The sequence below is a fragment of the Sceloporus occidentalis genome, unplaced genomic scaffold, assembly GCF_023333645.1.
Source record: "Sceloporus occidentalis isolate IW3139 unplaced genomic scaffold, rSceOcc1.0.p SCAF_5, whole genome shotgun sequence".
Lineage (NCBI taxonomy): Eukaryota > Metazoa > Chordata > Lepidosauria > Squamata > Phrynosomatidae > Sceloporus > Sceloporus occidentalis.
The window spans coordinates 176,902,698-176,918,264 of NW_028316985.1; the positions used below are offsets into that span (position 1 = coordinate 176,902,698).

Genomic DNA, 15,567 nt, shown 5'->3' on the forward strand with positions numbered 1-15,567 from the left:
ACACACTAATGGAGAAAAATACCACACAATTTAGTCCACAATGAAAAATCATGTACAAATATGTGTACAATAGAAAAAGCATGTGAACACATGCAGAAATTACTGAATGTATATGAATTTCCATGAGGAAAGAAGAAACAAGGTCTCTTTTTACACTACACAATTAAAACACTTTGGTAGCATGTTAACTGCATCCTATGGAATTCTGGGATTAGTATTTTGATAATTTGGAATAATTTGGGAAACTACAAAACCCAGGTCAAAGCTATGGCAGTTTAAGTGGTATCAAAGTGTTATACAAGCTGAGCATCCCTTATCCAGAATTTCAAAATCCAAAATACCAAAGTCCAAAATTGTCCACACGAGTGTCTGAGATACGTAGTGACACCTGTGCCTTCTGATTGTTCATTGTGCACAATGTTTCCTGCACAAAATTATTAAAAATATTATGTATAAAATTACCTTCAGGCTATGTATATAAGGTGTATAGGATACATGAATTTCATATTTAGGTTTGGATCCCAGCTCCAAGGTATCTTATTATATATATGCAAATATTCCAATATCTGGGGGGGGGGGGGGGAGATCCAAAATCCAAAACACTTCTCACCCCAAGCATTTTGGACAAGAGAGACTCAATATGTAATTATATAGTGTGAAAGAGACCAAAGCCTTGCAACCTGATATGAACTAAGGCTGGAACAGGAATACAGATAGGATAAAGAGAAAAGCTATGAAATCAAGACTGAGAATTTATTTTATTTTTATTTTTGCATCTCAAATAAGTAGCACAGCTTGTACTTAGTGTTTGGTCTGGCACATTAGACCAGGCCAAACACTTTAGTCAGAAATCTTCTGGCTTTGAAAAGCGGCCTCCGAAGTGCGCCTGGGACCCTGGCTGCAGCTGGGCTGTACTTGTCAGTAGAATCGGCGATGAATTACATGCAATAATTCCCACCTGCATACCGCAATCTGGTGCATCCCATTGGGGTGCAATCAGGGGTTTTGTCCATGTGATAAGCTCCTAGGAATGTAGCCACATTGCAAAATCAAAGCAGTTTGACACTACTTTAACTGCCATTACTCTAACCTACAGAATTGTGATATTTATAGTTTGATTGATGTGCCACAGCTCTCTGACAGAACAGGCTGAATACCTCACCAAATTACACATCCCACAGTTCTGTAGGATAGAATCAAAAGTGGTGTCAAGCTACTTTATTTTTGCTCTGTGTGTGTACCCTAGGATGCTAACCAATGCATTCAAATTGCAAACGAAGATATTCCACTTAAACATTAGGAAGAACATCTTGATAATAAGAACTATTTGACTCTGAGAAAGAGAAAGCCTGAGACCCTCCTTCTTTGGAGGGAGTTAAATGACGTTTGGAAATGTTACGTTTTGGACTGAAACTTTTTAAATGCTTTAATTGTGTATTTCTGCATGACAGACAATCTTCTGGGTAGCTCTTAAGATACTTTTCAGCTCTATCATAATTCTTTACAATCATAATTCTTATGACAATCAAGTTTCTCTCCTGGGTTTCCTGGGTTTATTTTCATCCAAGGTAGAGTAAGAGGGACAGGGTAAGTAGCAAGTCTCAATAACTCATGACCTCTGTGTGTGTGCTGTATGGCTTCAAGTTGTTTCTGGCTTATGGTGACCCTAAGGTTACCCCATCATGGGGTTTTCTTGGCAAGATTTCTTCAGAGGTGGTTTACGTTGCCTTCCCCTGAGGCTGAGAGAGTGTGACTAGCCCAAGGTCACCCAGTGGGTTTCACGGATGAGTGGGGAATTGAACCCTAATCTCCAACATTGTAGTCCAACACTCAAACCACTGTGCCATGCTGGCTCTTCAAAGACACCTACCTATATTATGGTTTGCTGGAAGTGCACCTGATGCTATCCTATCACAGCAGCATTTATGAAAGTTCTGTCCTGTGATCATAGGCTATAGCCTGGATTCTAAAAGATATAGTTTCAGGCTAGTCCATTACAAGTCTTCTAAAGGACTGGTAGGATATGGGAGATGTAGATGGGTTGCCTTTCCTGAATACATCTAGATGGATTCTAATCAGACCGTTTAATGACTTTTCTTTTTGAAACACCAGACTTTGAGCATATATGATTTTTAGCAGAAATTTTGGATAGTTTGGAAATTTAACTTTTTGCACTGAAACTTCCAGAATCTTCCAACTTCCATAGTAATTGGCCAAGCTGCCTAAGGGATACTGGGAATTGTAGTCCATAAATGCAACTGTCTCATACTCAGCTTCTGAGAATTCCAGTGCAGAGTCATATTATTTTCCTATTCTTGCAGTTTTGGGCAGGCAACAATATCAAGGTATTTATGAAAACCCTGTTGGGCTGCTAAACATGGCTGAGGTCTATACTAAACATGAAGTTTGAATGTTATGCAGGATTTTTATAAGGCATTCAAAGCTCTTTTTACTGCTAAATTTTTATAAATCTGAAAAAAAGAAATCTCAGATGATATGGTGCATATACCTCACTGTATGTGTGTGTGCACACTTGTGCATGCGTGTATGCACATATGTACATGATTATCCAGACCATGGACACATTCCTTGTTTGAATTACAACTCCCAGAACCCCCCAGTAGTATAGCCAGTGGGATTCTGGGAACTGTAGTCCTAAAAAGTAACATGTACAAGTTCTGCTATTTCCACAGAAACATTTCAACATTATCCCGGTAAGGCAGTTTTAGTAAATTAGTTTGATTTTTACTTACACTTGCGTGGAGTTTTCCTTTTTTTGACATCGCTAAAAATTTGTTGCTGAAAACTCCTCGTATTCCTACAATCCCCTGAGACACAGCAAATATTTCCAAAATACCTAGGATGACAGAAATCCCAAAATAAAACACAATTCTTTTTTTTTCTTCACAGCACTGAAAAGGAGAAAAAAAAGAAGAAAGAAAGAAATTTTATGCATTTATCTTTTCTTGAAATAGAAGAAGAAGAAGAAGAAGAAGAAGAAGAAGAAGAATCCCTAGCTTTGTCATTTTAGGCTTAACCAGTGATTTCATGGATGATTGCTTTTTGCTTGCTGCTTGAGTTATCTGAATATACATTTATTTATAGACGTCCTGAGGTTTTAAAGGGCAAAGATGGTGTTGGATGGGGAGGGCTGGAATTTAATGGCTGGATCTATGAGTGTGATCCGGTTGCCTTGGAAGAGCAAGGAATATTATGGAAAGAAATTAGGAGCTTTCAAAAATCAAAGTGTATAGTTTGAGCTGGGACTTTCCCCTCTCCAAGACTGAATTCTCAACACTGTGACCCAGTCCTAGAAACAATTTCCAGCACCTGGGCTCAGCAATGAAACAAATTAAATACAGTCAGCCCTCCATATCCACTGATTCTTTATCCACAGATTCAAGCATCCATGGCTTGAAAATATTCAAAAATATATATAAATTCCAAAAAGCAAACCTTGATTTTACCATTTTATATAAGGGACATCATTTTACTATCAACTGTATTTAATAGGAATTTAGCATCCATGGGTTTGGTTATCCATGGGATGGTGGTCTTGGAACCAAACCTCAGTGGATACCAAGGGCCCACTATATTTATCTATATGATAAATGTGCAGAGTACATTTCTTTTAGCAGCAGAATTATCAGCACACATTTGGAGCAGTCCTCTCAGAATGAAGAGTATCTGTCTAGGCAGGCTTGAATCTTGGACATCTTTTCATCAGCTAATTCCCAGACTGGCATTTATTCATCTAGTGTAAATAATTTTCTCACTCACTCACACTCCCAATAGATTTCACAGGGGCTAACTGGTTTGCACAAATCTGGGGAATTGATGTAGTGGACAGGGTGCTGGAACTTGGATATGGAAGAACCAGGTTCAAATCCACACCAGATTATGACATTTGATCATCTTGGCCCAATTTTCATCAGGGGTTGCCCTGCAGTGGAGCAGGGGGAACTTTGTATCTAAAAGTAACATGGAAAAGAAATACAAAATCACCACCATCAAGAGCACCACCACAGGTACGTTTGTTTCACTGGTCTCCAGGCGTACTATTGGGGAAAGGGGGGGGGGGGGGTTCTTCTATGAACATTTTAAAGTTGTGTTTGAAACTAGCCAGTTGTAATTAAAAACACTATAAGGCATGATATATACCTTAAACAGGGCATCACTTCAAGGGCTCTAACAAAGAAACACATGTTCACCTGGGCCAGACCAAAGACCCATTTAGTACAGCATTCTATTACAGCTCAAGTGTCCCTTCTCCAAAATGCTTAGGATCAGAGGTGTTTTGGATTTCAGCTTCTTTCCTGGATTTTGGAATATTTACATATACATCAATGAGATATCTTGGAGATGGGACCCAAGTCTAAACATGAAATTAATTTATTGTTCATATCAATATTTATGTTTTTTCCTCTCAACCCTCTCCCCCCACTGTCCCCTTTCCCTGTTACTGCCTGTGCTGGAGGGATGGGGGTGTAATGCCTACTTTGGGAATCGCTGCTCTGTGCCATTTCCATGTATAAACCCTGTATAAACCACCACTTGGCTCAGACCAGTACTGGGACTGTGCCTCCTGTTTATGTCATCTGATGCTGAGGCATGCTCCAAAGGGAGCTCTCTGTGGTCCTGATTTTCAGCTGCCTGTTTCGCACCTTGCCACATCTGCCCAGAACATCCACAGCTATGCAAGCTCCAGCCTGGAACAGAAGACCTTCTTGGTCTAGATTCAAGTTGAGTCTCCTGAAGCCCCTGTCCAGTCCTAATAAGCCATCTATCTCTCCTTCAGAAACTGGAAGAAGGTGCTTTAGACCTTGTTCTGCTCTTTGCGCAAAAGGATGTTAGCTTAGCCAAACTCATTTTAATGTGTTCCAAAATATAGTTTGGGGGCACCTTTAAGACTAACATTTTGGGGTATCTGATGAAGTGGATTACAACCCATGAAACCTCATTCATAAATCCTCTCTAATATTCTAGTGAAAGTCTACTGTCTGATACCACTCTCTACTTGTCACATCCATAAAAGTATGACAGCTGTTTTAGGCTGCATCAATAGAAGTATAGTGTCTAGATGAAAGGCAGTAATAGTACTATTCTATTCTCACATGGTTAACTGCATCCAGTTCTGGACACCACAATTCAGAAAGGATGTTGAGAAGCTGGGGAGTGTCTAGAGGAAGGTGACCAAAATGCTGAAAGTTCTGGAAACCGGGCCCTATGAGGAGTGTCTTAGGGAGCTGGGTATGTTTAGCCTAGAGAAGTTTAAGAGGTGATATGATAGCCCTATTTAAGTATTTGAAGGGATGTCATATTGGGGCCACCTTTAAGACTAACAGATTGGGGTATCTATGGAGCAAGCTTGTTTTCTGCTGCTCCATAGACTAACATTAGGAAGAACTTCCTGACACTAAGAGCTGTTCAACAGTGGAACAAACTCCCTCGGGGTGTAGTGGAGTCTCTTTCCTTAGAGGTCTTTAAACAGAGGCTGGATGGCCATATGTTGGGGATGCTTTGATTGTGATTTCCTGCATGGCAAGGGGGTTTGACTGGATGGTCCTTGAGGTCTCTTCCAACTCTATGATTCTATGAATGCTCTACCTGTGCAACAGAGGGTGCACCTACATTAGAAAATAATGCACCTTGACACCATTTTTATTGCTTTGGCTCCATCCTACAGAATCCAGGGATGTATAGTTTTGTGAGGCACCAGCACTCTTTGGCAAAGATGGCTACAAATCCCATGATTCCATAGGATGGAGCTACAGCTCTTAAAATGATATTAAACTGCATTATTTCTACAGCGTGGAAGCACCTAAAGACAAATGTGCATCATGATCATGCATACCTCTCATCATCACTGAACACGATGCAAGATAAGAGTACATTGGTGCATCATAGGTGTTTGGATAGAAGCACAATTAGAGCTGAATAAAGACTTCTGTATTTCAGCAATTGAAACATAACTTTTGTAATTGTTTTGAACTATTTTGTTTTGAACCCTAAAGATCAGCATTCCTAGCTTGAGGCCTTCCAGATCTTTTGGAATACATATCCCACTATCAAACTTTCACCATTACCTAGGTAGGCTGGGGATGATTGGAATTGTAACAGAACAACTATTGGAGGGTAGCTGTTCATGAACGGCTGCCCTAGACCACTAGAGGCATGATAGAATAGTGCATGGTAGGTCACAGCATAACAAGTTCATCTCTGCCTTTCATCACCTTGAATATCTATGACAGGGAACTCCTCCTCCTGTGCTTGCTTCATTCTGCCTCCCATTTCTTTCGGTGATTTGCTTTTGAAGAGAATGCATTTTACTCTTGCTATTTGGTGCTCTGATTTAGAGAGTGATCAAAAGTAGAAGGAAAATAGCAGATTTACTTTGTGCTGAAGGTGAACAAAGGTGATTTTGAAACAGCATCAGAATGTTCTTCTTTAAAAGCAAAAGAGCACAGCAGGTACGTTTTTTACATAGCAGTGCCACAGTTTTGAATCACCCCTGTAGTGCTACAAAATTATAGAAGGAACGATATAAGTAGTAGTTATTATGAAGTCATAATGTAAGAGCAGAAATGTACTGGAAAGAGAATGTGGCTGAAATGGGTCAAGACAGCATTGCATTACTCCATGTAGAAAGTTCAAATGTTCTGTTGTAATCAGTACAATATACTGTTGCTAGAATACTTTGGGAATTAAATATCTACATAGATCTTCATTTGTAGAACCAGTTTAAAGCACTGGAGTTAGCTTTTAAAGTCCTAAATTAGCTTTCTCATCATGGCATCCTCCATATACTGGTTGAAGGCAGGCAGATTTTGAGGCCATATGTTAGAGAAGACTACCTTAAATTTTTTAAGATCAGGTTATTTAAAGGACTGTCTGCATGTGTCTGATCTTTAGGATCAGCACTTGAAGCCCACTGTGAACACTTTGAGAATTGTAGCATGGATAGGGTCTTTTTGGTGTGATCTCCCATTTTTGGAATATCCAAAATTTCAAAAGGGACTGTGTTCCAGAAAAACAACAAAGAATCTTGTGACATTTGTAAGGCTAACATATCTGTTCGAGTTTTTGTGGAATATAGTCTACTTCCTCACCTACATGGAGCACTTCATTGCATTGGATTTTTTGTTGTTGTTGTTTGCCTTCAAGTCAGATTCATGGTGACCTTAAGATGACCCAATCAAGGGGTTTTCTTGGCAAATTTGTTCAGAGGGGGTTTGCCATTGCCATCTTCTGAGGCTGAGAGCGTGTCACTTGCCCACAGTCATCCATTGGGTTTCCATGGCTGAGCCAGGATTCGAACCCTCATCTACATAGTCCTAGTCCAACACTCTAACCCCAACACCATACTGTCTCAGCATGTATATATTAGATATACATGCATAATATACACACTGGCTTCAAGTATATATACATAGTATATATGGTTGGGGTGGCATTACAGCAAAACTGGATACAGTAAATCACAATCCCATTATCACAATGCATGGGGACTTGATTCTAATTACAGTAGTACAAAACAAAGCAAAACACATCTAAACTTTTTCTCTCACTTCGACTATCCTGGGGGGGGGGGGGGAACACTTCTAAAATGCTATTTGTTTTTCAAGGGATGCCTCTACTGGGTCAGTCTTCCCACAAAATGCAAACAGCTGCTTTAGAGAAGCAACATTATTGGGATTTTGACAGGGATACAAAGAGTTAACCTTTACCCAGATCACCTCCAGACTATGGATGCTCAAGCTTTCCTACAGCTGCTATTTACAGAATGGGGAAAATGTGCAGGTTGATTAAAAATTTGGTCCTGAGAACAGCTTGATGTTTACTCAGTCAGCTTGTACATTGTACATTGTTTTGACTGAGGAAATCCCTCCTCTTAACAGGGACGTAGCCAAGGGGGGGGGGGTTCTTGGGGTCCAGACCCCCCCCCCTTGCATTAGAAAAATGAATGGTGTGTGCTGCTGCGCCGCCGCACTCAAGCCCCATTATAATGGTGGCACTTAGTCTGGACCCCCTCCCTTCCCAAAATCCTAGCTACGTCCCTGCTCTTAAGTCACCCAGTAACTGATGAACTAGCTATGGCAGCAACAACCTTTAGTGATCTGAATAGGTGAAGCCTACATGGAACAGAAAGTGATAAGACTTGTTTGTTCTCCAGCAAAATGGAGTGCCAAGATCTGACTGCTACCATTTCTGGTTTGTGAGACCCAACAATTTTCACTCCAACCTCATACCACAATTTTGAAAAGTTACTTTTTGGACCATAGCACATATAATCTTCGAGTTAGCATGCCCAGTCAGCATGGCCAAAAAAGTAACTTTTCCATATTCCTGTCCCATATTCCCATGAGATGATGAGATGGCCAACACTGAATTTGCATGGCGGAGTCAGAAAACTTGAGTTGGCTTTGAGAAAGCAAAGGTAATCGGCTATTGTCCCAAGTGGGCATGCTATACTATAAAGCTGAACCTGGAAGGCTCGCTGGTCTACTGTGTAATTGTTTTAACTTCTGCACCACAACATCCTCTTGGGATGGCAAAGCATATTAGTAATTTCTGTGGTCAATTTAATTAATCTCAAGGTTGAAGTCCAGACCTTCTCCAGATCAGACTTTCCTTCCAGGATCACCCAGAGAGTGGTGGATGCTCAGGTCAGCAAGTAGACACTCAACCAGGCATGTTAATTTTTGTTTTGTTTTTTTAATTATTTTTAATTTTAAAAATAAATTATCCCCTTCTACAAATAACAGTGTTTAGTATCAGAGCAGCAAAAGCAAACTCCATTTTGTTCCTGCTGTCAAGTTGTTACAAGTAAGTTTAAAATGTGAGAAGGCTCAGGGTTCAAGAGATTGCACATAAACATTAGAAATAACTTATTTTCATGTAAGTGCTGTTTGACAGTGGAAAACACTGTCTTGGTGCATGGAGGCTTCTCCATCTTTAGGGGTCTTTAAACAAAGGTTGGATATCCCTATATGGCTAGGGGTTGGAGTTTACCTGCACATCCATTTTAAAGCAGCAGTCATTTCCAACAGTAGTATCATACTTTGTTGTTGTGTGCCTTCCAGTCAACTCTTGACTTATGATGACCCTATCATGGGGTTTTCTTGGCAAATTTCATCAGCAGGGGTTTGCCACTGCCATCCTCTGAGGCTGAGGGGTTGTGACTTGCGCAAGAGCACCTAGTGGGTTTCCATGGCTGAGCAGGGATTCAAACCCTGGTCTCTAGGAGTCTTGGTCCAGCACTCAGACCATAACTCCACATTGGCTACCACTAAAGAGCCAGCATGATGCAGTGGTTTGAGTGTTGAACTGTGACTCGAGACTCTGGAGACCAGGGTTCGATTCCCCACTTGGTTACATTTGGTGACCTTGGGCAGGTCACATGCTCTCATCCTCAGAGGAAAGCAAAGGCAAACCCTACACTAAAGAAATTTGTCAAGAAAACCCCGTGATAGGGTCACCATTAGTAACAGTTGACTGGAAGGCACACAAGAACAAAGTATGATACTGCTGTTGGAACTGACTGAGCCTTGAAGATGGATGAAGAAATCTTGTCAAGTAAATCTCCTGATAGGTTCACCTTAGGGTCACCGTAAGTCGGAAATGACTTGAAGCCACACAACAACAATAACAACAAGGAAGAGATTGCTGCTGTTCCATTCCCATTGTCCTCTGTTTTGCTAAGAAAAATTGGACATATTCAGACATAACAATGGCAAACCAGAATTCTGTGCACAATGCCTGATTGCTCCCACTGTATGCAGGAACAGCTGAACAAACTATAGACCCTTCTGGCCATTGTTTCTTTGTGGCAGCTGAATTTAACAATCCGGCTTGTCTCTCTTCTGACAAGTCAGAGAAATAATCCTAGATCAAACTACATGTGCACCAGATATCACAGTAAACCACTGAATGGGAGCCAATGATTTGTTCAGACATTCCTTCGTGGGCTAATTTGCAGGTAGGCAATGAGAATTCTGGCTTCTTGTCATGTGCAATCATATTCATAATTCAACTGATGTTTATGATGCACAAATCCTACAAAGGTAGGACATCCAGCAGGAAATTAGTACTATATTTCCAATCTGGATACACTTGCTGATTTGGCCATGAACTAATAAATGATAAAGCATTAGAACCAACATCATGTGGTATGAGCATCATACAGATATTAATTGGACTCTGTCTATTAGGCCAAGTGTGGAAATACAGCTTCCCAGATGTTGTTAAACAGCAACTCCGAATGCTCTTCATCAGTGACTATGCTTGTTAGGCCTTCTGGAAGTTGCAGTTTAATAACATCGGGGGGGGGGGGGGCATATTCCCACCTTTGATTTAGGCCATTAAATGAGACATCAACAAAGGAAGATTTAAAACTCAAATCAGTCAGTATGGAGGAATCCATCTCTTTGTTTCTTCTTTCTTTCTTTCTTTTTTCTTTTCTTTTCTTTCTTTCTTTCTTTTTCTTTCTTTTTTTTCTGGGGGGGAGGGAGCAAGGACCAATAGACCCTGGCATTTGTGGATGATTGCTTTTCTCTCAAGCCTTGCTATTTTTACAGTTAATTTTTACTGTGCAAATATTTATGGCTACTGTAAAGAAATGAGCAAATAGAATTTTCAAAGACAGAGATTTGACATGGAACAGCTGGAGGCAGATGGATAATTCAAACTAGGCACTGGAGGAGAGGAGAAAAATGTGGTGAAACAAAGAGGCTGAGAAAAGTGGGGTGAATAGCAGCAAACTGCTGACACAATAAGCTTTTTTCAGCAGGAACCGCTCAGCAGTGCCACAAATGTTCTAGTTCTTGCTGTGTAAATAAAAGGCTTGGTTAAACAGCATCAATACCTGTGAGATATATAAGGATGCAGGGAAAGAAGCTGTCTAGCCAGCTATCCAAAAACCAATTATTTTGGAATAATTTCACTCGTGCATTAGATCTGAGGTATTCCTAAAGCTCATCTAGTTCATCCCTTCCTAGCCTCATGTCCTTTATGTGTGCTGGACTACAACTCCCACCTTCTTCAGTTAGCATGATGAGATGGAGGGCAGTCTAATGCAGTTCTCTTTGCTAAGAGCAGACTGAGTCTGTAGTCATCTAAATCCTACCTTTATGTTGACTGGGTATTAATGATGGCCTAATTCTCAATATGGTTTAAACCGGATTGTGATTCCAAATGATCCGGTTTAAACCACCATGGTTCCCACTTAATTTGAATAGCTGAAGTGATTCTGAAAGGGGGGGGGCGTAGTTTTTACCCATTTTTACCCATTTAACCCGCATCAAAAATACGCTGGTAAAATGGAATGTTTTTGGGGCTGAGTCGATTTATTTCGAAATAAACTGATTCAGCCCATGTGGGAACCAGGAGGATTTGAATCAGATTTGAATCCTCAGTGGTTCCCACTGGGAGCAGCTTCCCCAGCCATACCTCCATGCCTGCTCCATCCTCCCGGCCTGCCTCTCTCCTTCCGCCCGAGCTTCTCCCCCGCCCCCAGTATGGCCAGGAGGAGGGAGGGAAGGAGGCATGATGGGGAAACCACGGCTGTCGCTTCCTGCACTGATTTTTGAAGACGGCGCAAACATAGTGGGAATCACTCTGTTTGCTGAACTGGTTTCAGGAATCGGTTCAGGAATTGAATCAAGAAGTAAGTGGGAAGGAAGCTGAAGTCTCAGTAACACTGTTGTTGTGTGCATCCTAGTCATTTCTGACTTATAATAGCCTTAAGGTAACCCTATTCCAGGGTTTTCTTGGCAAGATTTGTTCAGAGGGGTTTTGCTTTTGTCTTCCTCTGAGGCTGAGAGAGTATGACTTCCCCAAAGTCACCCAGTGAATTTCCATGGCTTAGCAAGGATTCAAACCCTAGTTCAATGAGCATAGTCCAGTGCTCAAACCACTACTACATGCTGGCTCTTGTTGTAACATTACTTCTTCACTTTAAAGGGATGCGTAAAATAAAAACAAATACCGGTAAGCAAATAAAAACTCTCCCCTGCTACAGAATCTGCCTGATGGGCATATTTTATCCCTCTTTATATTATAAATGAATCTACGCTATACAATCATAGTAGCTTGATACCACTTTTAATTGTAATTTTTCTATCCTGTGGAAGTCTGTTGAGATACTTAGATTTTGCAGCTAGAGAGCTCTGTTGCTGTAGTTCAAAGGAGGGCACTAGAGTTCTCTACTAGAGAAGTCTAAATACATCATGAAACTAAAGTCTCCACTGATATTGTAAAGCAGCTTGTGGTTGTTTAGATGTTGTAGTAAGCATCAACCCAAGCCAGCCTGGCCAGTGGTCAGAGATGGGAGCTGGAGTCTATAGCTGCTACAATGGGTGGGATTTCAACCAATCAGTCAGTCAGTCAGTCAATCAAGTGCTTTCCTTATACCCTACCTCTCCATCAAAACTAGAACTCAAGGCAGATACATCACATTACACCACTACAACACTGGGAGTTGTATTACTGTTTTAAATCTTACTGAGAGCACCCAGTGGCTATAGACAGAAAAACCTAAATAAGAAAACTTTATATATTAAAGATGTTGTAAGACATGACAACTCTGAGAATCTTTCCTTATCCCCACAATTAACTTCAGCTTCTTTAAGTCCAAAGAAACACCATTACTCTTTATAGTCTTTTCTCTTCCCACATTCATTTCACTCACCTTCAATCGACCACAAAGATTCAAATGCTGGATTTTTACTTGCTGAATTTAGTGAATCTCCCAAGACAAAGCCCAGCACTCAAACTACTACCCTATACTTAACTTTCTCACATAGGGGGTGGGTGTACCAAGGAGGCTACTTATAATGCCATACAAGTTTTAACTACACTTGACCCTCTGCATTTACTGGAGTTAGGGGCACAGGACCCTAGTGAATGTGGAAAAACTGCCAATAACAAAATCACTATATTTTTATCTGAGAGACTACCTCTAGGTCCTCCAGTGCAACTCTTTGGTCAACATCTGCCAGACATTGACCAGAGACTTGCTCTGGAGGAGTTACAAATGCCTAGTGGAGCATTCTCTCTAGGAATCCCTAGGTCCTTCAGTGCAACTTTTGGTTAAAGTTGACCAAAGAGTTGTGCTAGAGGATCTAGATATTCCTAGAGAGAACATATTAATAAAATCCATATTAATAAAATCCATGAATAAAATCAAATTCATAAAAGTCAAAGCTGCAAATGTGGAGGGATGAGGGTAAACAAAGATTTTTCAAGGAAGCAACATGTGATTTCCCCCCCCCCCCACTCTGTCTCCTAAAGTGGTACAATCCATGGAACTGTGCTGAATTCCCCCTTTGCAAGTCATACTGTTTGACATGTCTTTTACATCATCCTCATGGCCTAGCACACAATGATATGAATTTGGAAAGTTTCACTCGCCTCCCAGGGTTTTGATTGACCAAAGGATTAGCTAAGGATTGTTTTTCAATCTCATTCGCTTATGTAGAGAGATCTTGTCACACCTATGAAGCTAACTGAAAGAAAGAAGCTGGCAGCATGAGCTTTAGTAGACTTCAGTCTACTTCCTCAGCTGCATTTGGTGGAGTGGAAAGCCAGGGACAGAACTATATATGCCATTAGTGTGTGAGAATGTTAATTCAAATTCAAAATCCTTTGTGTATGGAACTGAAGTGGCAAACTGACATTCTCACACAATAATGGCATATATAGGTCTGACCCTGGCTTTCCACTCCACAAAATGCATCTGAGGAAGTGGACTTCAGTTTATGAAAGCTCATGCTGCCAACTTCTTTCTTTCAGTTAGTCTCAAAGGTGCAACAAGATCTCTCTACATACTGATATTACAGACTAACATGGCTATATATCTGAATTCTCATACTGCTATGTTTTACTTTGTTATTATCCTATGCACATTTACTTCTATCTCCTACTGGGTTCAACAGGCCTTACTTCCAAGAGCATTCGCCAAGCAGTACACAATCCTATAGACAATTTCCAAGTATGGCAGTGAAGAGGGTGGGTAGCCATGTTGTTCTTTTGCAACAAAACCAACAAAGCATCTTATGGCCCCTGACAGACCAGTGATGGCAGTTTTAATGTACCATCATCACTTCAGGCTGAAGTGGGTTATGCACCATACAGTAAAGCATATTGGACTTTAGGGTGCCATACAACTTGGTTGGTTTGACTCAGAAGCAAGCACCCTTTCAATGGGACATGGATGGCATGAAATCAGGTCTCAAAGTCCAAGAGAGAGAGAGAAAGGGAAAAGCCAAAAAAGAAGAAACATTATCTATAGAAATTGAAAACCTAAGCTATTGTAGGGAGGAGGAGGAAGATTCAGCTATACATACTTACATGTGTGTGTGTGTGTGTGTGTGTAATTCTTCATGCTTCACTTTGGAATAATCTGTTTAGACTCATATATATATATATATATATATATATATATAATTATATTAGACTCTTTAGAAGAGTCTCATATACTGTCTAGAATAATTTGTATGTATGCATGTATGTATATTGTTCTAGCCATTTTCTGCGTTCATAATTTTATTGTTGGCTAGCTCAAGCAACTGCCCTGATCTATGTCTCTCCAAGCAATGTGTGTACTACACAATTAATACACAATAAAGAGATTTAGGGGCTCAGAAAGCCTAATCCTTGGGCTTTCTGCTGGCGATGGGCGCAACCTATATACCCTGTTGAAATCAGTCAAAATTCCCAATTTTAGATCCATTCCCACCGGGAATGCCAGTCTGAGCATGGACTCACATGGAGGTCAGTCAACACTGAAGAAAAGAAATAAACAAGAAATCCCAACCTTCATCTCAACTAATTTCTTCAGTTGGCAACCCTCTGCTCTTGAAGAGCAGACTTTTCAGAAAAAGACAAGCACCAGGAAATTACAAACCGGGTTTGAAGACACGCGCGGGCACAGGCTGGAAGCAGGGTATGCCCATAAAAATGCCCATTTGGTCCCCAATTCCCAAAGAAAGGGGAAGAGAGGAGGAAAAGAAATCGACTTACTTAACAGGCTGCCTTGATGGGACCCATTGACATGCCCATCGGGGTGGATTTGGAGATGGAAGCCGATGCCAACTCTGCAATAGAGGCTGCCAGTCCTGCGCCCGGATGGGCTCCACTGGAAACTACTCCTCTCCAAAGCGCTGGCTGGCACTTCTCCGGAGGGGCCCGAATAAGAAGCAGCTGAAAGGGCTGACACAGAAGAAGAAGAGGAAGAAGAAGAGGTCCCAGAAGTGGACTCCTTCCTTCCAAGGCGGCGGCTGCTACTGCTGTGTCTCAGCCGGAGAGCTGGGTCTCCTCCAAGTTGCTGCTCCTGGTGCGCCAAAGCCCAAAGGATCCGGTGGCTGAGGAAGAAGAAGAGGAGGAGGAGGAGAAGGCAGAGGGAGGAAGACAGGCTCATGCTTCCAGCATTTTGCACAAGATCAGGAGGAGGAGGAGGAGGCTGCTTGGAAGAGGCGAGCTGGAGCCAAACATCGTCAGCCCCGATGGAAGGTCGGAGAGCTCGCCTGCGACGCTGGCACCGAGATATTTATAACCTGGGTGAGCTCA

At 41.3% G+C, this 15,567-nt stretch overlaps 1 protein-coding gene across 1 annotated transcript in view; it reads right to left on the reverse strand.

Moving 5' to 3' along the window:
* Nucleotides 1-15,110, reverse strand: part of FGF5 (fibroblast growth factor 5) — a 29,479-nt gene extending 14,369 nt beyond the window's left edge. Inside the window, exons 1-2 of the mRNA XM_089526261.1 lie at nt 15,022-15,110; nt 2,754-2,857 (exon numbers count right to left, since the gene is read on the reverse strand). Coding sequence (XP_089382387.1) covers nt 2,754-2,783 — 30 coding nt within the window. The 5' untranslated portion in view covers nt 2,784-2,857; nt 15,022-15,110. The remainder of the gene's footprint in view (nt 1-2,753; nt 2,858-15,021) is intronic.
* Between the last annotated feature and the right edge of the window lie 457 nt (nt 15,111-15,567).